At 39.3% G+C, this 8832-nt stretch overlaps 1 protein-coding gene across 1 annotated transcript in view; it reads right to left on the bottom strand.

Annotated features, from left to right (window-relative positions):
* The window catches only part of espn (espin), a 47977-nt gene extending 44879 nt beyond the window's left edge, over positions 1–3098 (bottom strand). The window contains exon 1 of the mRNA XM_007553472.2: positions 2237–3098. Coding sequence (XP_007553534.1) covers positions 2237–2536 — 300 coding nt within the window. The 5' untranslated portion in view covers positions 2537–3098. The remainder of the gene's footprint in view (positions 1–2236) is intronic.
* Positions 3099–8832: the final 5734 nt, after the last annotated feature.

Raw genomic sequence — 8832 nt, 5'->3', positions numbered from 1 at the left:
AAAAACAAAGCCTACTAAAAAACAACAGCTACCACTACTGTAAGATATATGACCTTAGCTGCAACACCAGCTGTGAAGTATGTTGGTGGCAGCGTTGTGCTGCTGGGTGTTTTTTTCTGCTGCAGGAACTATGGAAGCAGTCTGTACAGAGAGACAGACGACATCAGCAAACACAGCAAGGATTCTTCAAGAAAGCGTGCTCAGTGATCTCAAACTCAGAGTAAGGTGAGCAATCATCTTCTAACACAACTATGACCCAAATCCAACTGTAAGGGACAACAAAGCGGTGACTAAAGGAGCAGTCTGCGAATGTCCCTGAGTGTCCCAGCCAAAGCCCAGATTTAAATCCAGCCGAACATCTCTAGACAAACCTAAAAATGGCTGTTTACCAACACTGCCCGATCAGCCTAACCAAGCTTGAAAGGATCTGCAGAGAATAGAGAATAGAACAGAATACCGAGCTTGTAGAGACAAACCCTAGAAGACTTTAGCTGTAAATACAAGATGCTCATTTTCTCATTAAACACTAAAATCTGATTTTATTTCATTTGACTGCGTCAACTTATTCTTCTTCTAATGTCTTTTTTCTTTCATTTGTGGTAGCCGCTCTTCTGTGTGCTTGACCAAAATCGCAACAGTGCTGGAGAACATTTACTATCATTTGACAATATTTGGCAAGTTGATCACAATAAAACAATTTAAGCAACAAACTCAAGAAAATTTTAAAAGTCACAGTAGGCTGGTATCTAAAACAGTTCAGGGCTGCATAACTAGTTTTCCTGCTAATGACAAAAGTACCCACATAGACTTCTATAGGCACATATTATGACATAACATTATGACCATCTGCCCATTGAAAGGATTCATATATATTATATTAAACCCAGTGTCTTAGACTGTCTGTGTGACCTTCGAAAGTCAGTGTGGCAAAGTAAACATCTTGTAAGATGATCATACTCCACCAGTTACTGCATAATTCATCAGTGATTATTTACTTTTTGCAAGAAGCAAAACAATAAAAGTACTGATGAAGTACCGGTAATCTTTTATATTCAACAAACTGCTGATTGTTCAGAAGATCTCTCAGATAAATTACATAGTTTAAGAATGTTGTGGCTTGCATGTCATAAGTAGTTTTTGTAGCAATAAACGGAAAATTTCGTGTAAGCTACAAACCAACACTAAGCACTCTGACACTTGGAAACCAATGTCCTTGCACCATGGTTGTCAAACTATGGTGCAAGGATCACTAGTGGTACTTGAACTGCCTTTACTGGTAACCACTATGGCATCAATTATTCTGTAAGATACATTTTTTGTGATGTATCGACAATAAGCTCCAACAGCCATAAAGACGAATCGCTAATCATTAGCTTGATTATAATGCTTGATTGGACACATCTCAAAATCAGTGCAGTGGGAAAAAAAATTCTCTGAATTCCCAGTATGAACTGAAGTGGACTCCCAGTATGAACTGAAGTGGACTCCCAGTATGAACTGCAACGTGAACCAGGAGCAATTGCTGGTTGATATTTATGCTGTGGTCTATTTGCTGTTGAAACTGGAATTTGGATGTGGGATTAAACCAATTTAAGTGACTTCTAGTTCAGGTTAGAAAGTTAGAAAGTCAAAGGGGTTTGTTAACATATGTGCTTTGTGCCCAGGTTAATAACTAATAGCAATTCAAGCTGACAATAGTGTGTTTCTGCATAGCTGCACTTTCAAATCTTGGTTACATGTTTGCTTTAGCAGATTAAACAGTGTGTAAAAGTTTTAATGGCATACACTGTTGCTGCTGCTGCAATCACCAAGTCTTAGATGGAGGGTCAACATATTAGATTATGAGTTCAGTTTTTGTTAGAGACTTCTGACATTCCCACTTGGAATCTGACGTCTAATCTGGCTATTCAGTTAACTTTTTTCAACTTACAAAACCGTGGAAATGTTATCTTCAGAGTAACATTTTAAACCACATTCTTCAACCAGTCATGCAAAGAACAACAGACATCTTAGTTATAGAGGCCACGACTGTTGTTTGCTAATTCCAAAAAGTTTGAAAACAACAACAACGAAACTAGATTGCAGAGCAACGTGCCTCTGGCTAGATTAGCTACTATTTTGACATGTTATATGAACATAGTATAATCTTTTTGTGACTATAGTAATAATAATCTTCCATAGAGTTAACGCCAGGTCAGAATAAACAGAACTGAGGTGTCTGGTTGAGGTTACTCACCTCCGGCCGACAACCCCCCTGGGTCAGCAGCCACTGTAAGCAGGCCAGGTTGCCCGTGGCTGCCGCATCGTGGGCCGGACTGGCCCCGTTGTTTGCCAGGCAGTTACACTGCAGCCCTGCCTCCTCCACCAGAAAACGCAGGCAGGTCAGCTTCCCGGCCCGGGCTGCGTGGTGGACCGGCGAAGCCCCCAGAACATCCTTCACGTCGCTGCTGAGAACCTTCGCGGCTAAGAGCGTTTTGAGCGTCTGCACGTCTCCCTGCCTGGCTGCCACCAGCGTCCTGTCGCCCTCCACCACCATGGCTGCAGCCGGCTGCGGGTTAGGCGGCTCCGTCCCTCGGTTGCCTGCTATGACCCCCTCCCCCTCCCTGACTCAGTTCACCGGGCGGACAGGGTTAGCAGCGCTGCATCCATAAAGCCTCTGAACATGTCAGTCACCGGGTTAATTCTGTGGACAAGCTCGGTTATTGCTCCATGGGTCTCTATAAAGCGACGATAAACAGCGGAAAACGCCCCAGAAATAAACATGTCATCTTCTTTACATACTGGATTAAAAACTCACTGCATCCTACGCTGTTTGAACTAACCTCTGCTTTGCTGAATGAGTTATCCGCTTTAGCTCTGACAAGCAGGATTCTCCTGAACACCTGTTGCACAAGATCTTCTGAGTCCTATAAACTATTTTTATTTTGTGTGTTTACTTTTTCTACCGAGTTAATGTCTCCTATCATGTGGCTCGAAGAGTCCTGTTGTCTTTTAGGGTTGTTTTTTTCTCCTTCGAGCAGATGGCGACATGGGACGGAGCGCCTAATAAATAATCCAGCAGAGGGAGGACCGCTGAGCCTGTAACAAGTTGCTGCTCGCTGAAAATCGGCTCACAAATTAAAGGAGCAGTACGGAAAAGATGCTGGAAGTTCAGGAATTCCCGGGCGGTTCAACGGAGGAAATGATTAACCAATGGGATGTGTGTCTACAGCTAAACGCTAATTTAAGACTGTTCAAAGCATCCAGTGTAAAAAGCTCCACCAGCGTAAATTGTACATTAAAATGTTAAACACATGTGGTTTCCACATAGAAGATGTCCATCTGGTGGCTTTGTGTGGAATTAGTTTGAAGAAGGCTATATATAAAACATCCATTAAAAGCAATCAACTCCCTGAAATATTAAAAAGTTACATGGATTTATTTTAACTTAACAATGCTGCTGTCTTTCTGTTGTAGATCACTTCATTTTGATTGCTGTAATATTTTCACGTGAAATAGTTTAACCAAATTCAGTTTTCTGTATTTTTCCACCCAAGACTCTCAGATTACAACTTTATAATTTGTAAGATATTTCCATTTGCTACTTTAGGCCACTTCAGGATTCCTACTGATATGCACTATATCTTACTGATTTGACCTGGACTAAGAAATATAAAATGTACATTAACAGTATTTAACTTGCATATAAGTGTTATCCCATTGTTTTCAGTTAGTGAGTATTAGTGTGATTTGAATTATAGTACCTTACAATTTTCCCAGGATTTAAAATAACATGTTGTGTACCCAATATTGGAATATCAAAAATAGTTTAACTGTGAAAACCACCAGACTGTAGATGGGTTCAGATGCAATAAACTGTTACAAATGCAATGATGTAACTGTGAAACAACAAAAAATTATTGCATTGCAAAATGAACTAGTGATGAAAAGGATGTATTCTACATGGATTTTTTTTCCTAAGGTGACAAAAGTACGTTTATTATTTAACCTTTACCAGCCAAATTATCTCATCATTTGAATTCTAATTTCCTCAAAGTAAATAAATAGATATCAGTCATGTGCACCATGGTTTAGTGTTTAATTTATCAGCCAATACTTAACATTATAAGGCCAAAAGGGATACAGAGGAAGCCTAACATTTAATTTCAAATACGTTTCACTTTATTAAAATATTTGTAAGTCATTGTAAGCAAAGCAAAACTATACATTGCAGAGGTTGGTAATTGATTTAGGGCATTTAAATTTTATCTATTTGCAGTTACGGCAACCAAGTATCACGTTAAATATTCCGTAATGTTTTTTTATAGTAATGTTGCTTTAAAATATGTACCACATAAACATGTATTTATTTTTATGAACCAATCTTGGGACACACTAGTATGTGCCCAAGTTTGAGCTATGTGCTGTAACTGCAGTAATTATAACTGTAGTGCTTTTCCTCACCAAATGGTGGCAGGAGAGCTTCATAATCTGACACGCACCTGTAGTCTCCACCTGTAAAGGTGTTTGAGGCTCAAGTCATCATTTTAGCTTCTATTAATTCCTATCAACTGTTTCACACATGCCTCGTATATGAGGAAACTTAGAAAAGGACAGTAGATGTGGCCTCTCACGGTGTTTCTCAACTTTTTAGCTCCTGTGTTGTAAAAAGTAACTGTGAAAAAATCTGCTGCCCACAAGCGGATGAGAATCCAACCGACAGAAGTTGATGTAACAACACAAACACCAACAAACTGTTTTATGCGTTTATACAGTTAATCTCTTTTACATGTTATACAGCATTTTACTAAAATAATTGTTGCTATTTGCGTTAATTTATGAAACCATGCAAGTGATTTTCGATTAGATTCCGACTTTCTTTGAAAACCTGTAAAAATATATCGGTTTACACGCATTTCCTTTTAATTAGAATTAAAGGAAGTTTGCTCACGTGACGTCAACGAGTTGAGACTTTCTATTAAAAAGTGAAATCTGTGTGCAAAATTAGACCCAATTTGCAAAACATATGAATATTATTATTGGCCTCTTTTCGCTGATTATTGATAAATTGTTGTCAATATGTGAACCAACGGGAAACAAAAACAACATCTCCCTGGTATCTAAAATCAGTCAGATTAGTCTGACTGATTTTAAGCTGCTTCTGTGGGATGCGGCTGCTTTCCCTGTGGTCGTGAGGGGAGTTGGATGGGAGGGTGGTGGCGGGGTTTTGGAGAGGCTCGTGCCTGGCGCGTGCCTCCTTATCCCATCTGTTGCGCAGCTCCAACTGTCACAGACACCGCGCGCCAATTGTGAAGGAAGGGGAGGGGGAAATTCCCACGAGAGGTCTGGTAGTTACAATTCCCCAGAGGAAGTGGACAATAATGGACCTCTAACAGGCTTTAACAGGCTTTAAAGGAGGCACCAGTAGCAGAGAATGAAATAGGCCGCATCAGCACAATCCGAACATTTAATAACAGCAATATTATAACATGTTGGTTCTGATGTCAGTACAGCACTGCCCCCAACATGTCAAATAAAAACTAACTTTTCATACAACTTCTGTTTCTTGCATTAGGTTTCTGTATTTTTATTTTTTAATTTTTTTACCAGAAATAAAAGACACTTTTTGCACATACATTTTGTGCTGATATGGATGCTGGGATTTATTCAGTTTTCCTCATATTGTTATTACTTTTGCTGTGTTTGTTTTAATGTAGCTGTGAGTTTTTATAGACCCCCGTCTGTTTTGTTGCTCTGTACTGGAAATGTGTCCACTTAAGAACTAATAAAGTATTATCATATTCTGTTATTATGTATCTTTACCCAAAAACATGATTTCTCTCACTCTCAAACAATTGATTTTAAAGACTGGAATCCTGCACCAAGTTCACAAATTCTATTTTGTTGTTGTTGCTGCATTTTATCACATTACAGCACATTGTATGTCTGACAGTCAAAGCCCGTCTCCTAAAACAGAATAATATTGACTCAAGCATTAAGCTGTATGCGGTGCAGCTGCAGCATCTGATGGCTGCTGTAACACAGGGTTTAATCGAGTGTTGTTAGTCTTTTCCCAGCGGCCCTCAAAGAGCTTCCCACAAACTTTGAACCAGTCAAGAGCTAAATCCCTATTGAACTGGAAAATAAAGGTGGAGGGTGGGTGAGGGGTGGGGTTGTCAACGGTTTTTCCCCCTCGGCCACCACGAGCCTGGGAAAGCTGGGATATTTCTCGCACGCGTCAAACGTGCGACTGTTATTCAAATTGGACTCGTTTATTCAGGCGTGGGCCCCACGTCTATTGTATGTTCGCATCTGCTGCTGCGCGGGAACATTCAAATCAGGACGCTCTCAGCTCAAGATCAGGTCTTTTCAACGACCCATGTGGTTTTTGATTGCGGTGTAAAGTCTTTGAAAACCGACTTATATTCAGCCATTGCGTACAAAATTAGTGAAATCTTTACTATTTCAGCATTTAAAGTAGACCTGAGACCTTTCATTAAACTAACTTCTATATATTGCCTAATTTATTTTATTTCATTTTAATTTTATTTAAGTGCGGTCAAATAGCTACTCCTAGTTGTAAAATAGTTTGAAAGTCTGACAGTAAATCTCCCGAGTTGCTGCAGATCAGCTCCTCGCGCCTTGACCCGAACCTCAGCTGGTAGGCGCGTGCCACGCAGCAATTGCTTTTGCATGGCTGAATTGGGACGCGTGCGTGCAGTCGTCCATCAGCGTCGGAGCAATAGGTTGTTATGATTTTATGTGCAACGTGCACTGTTTTGGGTTCACAGTGTACAGTCCATGTAAATATATTGCGATTGAAGAAAGTGATACGAGCTACGACAACATCTAAGTTTGTTTTGGAGAGAAAGCAATACGTGTAAGCGTGAGGGCAACATTTAAGTATAATTGCATTTAATTTGCTTTGAAAACCTAACCCTTCATGAAGCTGCAGAATTCTCGCAGACGAAAATTAACAGCTTTTAGTTTCCGTCCATTTATTCTAATAAACACTCCATCACAACATAAATCCCATGTATTGCACCAAAAAAGAAAGCACGCCACACAAGACAAGTTTTATTGAGCAGAAAAAAAGAAACACACAAAAGATAAATATTCTTTATTCATACATAAATTTCAAGATCCTTCCTTCCTTCTTTCCTTCCTTCCTTGGACTGTGCTTATATAACAGTTTGTTTTCGTAACACATTTCTGATTATTTAACATGTTTTGGAGATGTTTGTCTTATAAGCGTCATAAGGACATTTGTTCAATTGGAGCCAAATTGAACTAAATTTATGAGTTTTCATACACACTCAAAACTCCGTCACATCTGACCTTAGTTGCTTTTTTTTAAAAATGAAATTAATACAAATTTATTGTAACAGCTATGCCGTAAGTTTTTGATATCAATTAAACAGTTAGATGTTTTATTTTCTTAAACGTTCACAAACATGTTGTAATAAACTTAATAAGTAAAAATGTGATGTTTCGTTGCAGATCCCAGTGAGTTAATATCTGCAGTATTGAGCAAACTTTTTTATAGATCTCAGGACATTTTTATGTCTAACACAGAGACCTCTTTTGTGTCCTTGAACTCACCCTTCAGAAACGATGCTTCTCAGACAGCGGCTCGGTCATCCGTGAGCTGCAGTGAGAATAACTATGGTCAGACTTTCTCACACCCAGACAGACTCATTAAGAGCGGGCTGACAGAAACAGGGGCAAGTGGTTATTATAAGCCAACGACAACAGTTAAAATTAGAAGCAACACCGAGCCGATTTGTTAACGTCAGAAAAAACGTGTACATTTGTAAATGTCGGAAAATATGGAAATACAGCAAATAATCATTGAAAACCCCCGAGACAAGAGTCTCTGTAATAAGTAAAGAAGTGAAATAGTTGTTTAATCAGAATCAGAATCAGAGATTCAATTATTGTGCTAACATTTGCATGTAAAATTAAGTGGGCAGGCTGCAGCTTACATGTGTTGTTCAACATGTCATGATCGATGTTAGTATAAAAAAACCCAACATCAGTATTCAAAAAACAAGACATTCTCCAAAACTTAAATTACATTGTATTACACAACAGTAGTGAGTGTATATGTTTTAATTATGCAGAATAATGACAAATCAAATCAACAGCAATGTGATGACACAAAGTTTGCACGCGATTAAATGGAATATTGCATTAAAGCGACACACATATAAAAACACATACCAGACGTGGCGCCGGCGCTGCTCAGCTGTCCGTGTCCTGCAGGTCGCAGTTGCATTCAGCGCCCTTCGCACACCACGAGTTTTTGGGACTCGGTGACAGGGACGCTGCTGGTTGTGGGCGGAGACTCCGTTGCAAGCCACGCCCACTGCTGGGCTGAGCCTTCACGCAGAAACACATAATCAAGTTTATTGTTTTATTGGAAAATTAAAATAAATAAACTGTGTCATTTTTCTTTTGCTGTTTGTTTCAAATCTGGCGGGTGGCTGTGTATCCATTGTGCTTCAGCTATGATAACGATCATAACACAAAATTGTACAACTCTTAATGTTAAATAATTGAATTTAACAATGTTGCTTTCATTTTAGTGGTTCTCATCTAAAGGTTTAAGATTTCAAAAATACCCGTATTTTTATTTTTATTACGTCGCTTTTCTTTTTTTAACGCATGCTCCCGTTGATTTCCCCTCGGACAGCTCTTAACAGTCTCTGTCTCTGTGACTTAAAAAAAACATAATGTAGCGGAGAGGAAAAAGCCATCTGCTGCCTTTGTTCACCCTGACTCGTGCTGTCCTCGTGTCCCTCATACTTCCCCTCAATTAGGACTTTAATGTTGAAACCCTCCAAAAAACCG

The sequence above is a fragment of the Poecilia formosa genome, unplaced genomic scaffold, assembly GCF_000485575.1.
Source record: "Poecilia formosa unplaced genomic scaffold, Poecilia_formosa-5.1.2 Scaffold56, whole genome shotgun sequence".
Classification (NCBI taxonomy): domain Eukaryota; kingdom Metazoa; phylum Chordata; class Actinopteri; order Cyprinodontiformes; family Poeciliidae; genus Poecilia; species Poecilia formosa.
The sequence above is the reverse complement of the archived record's forward strand: the minus strand, read 5'-3'. Positions and strand labels throughout refer to the sequence as shown.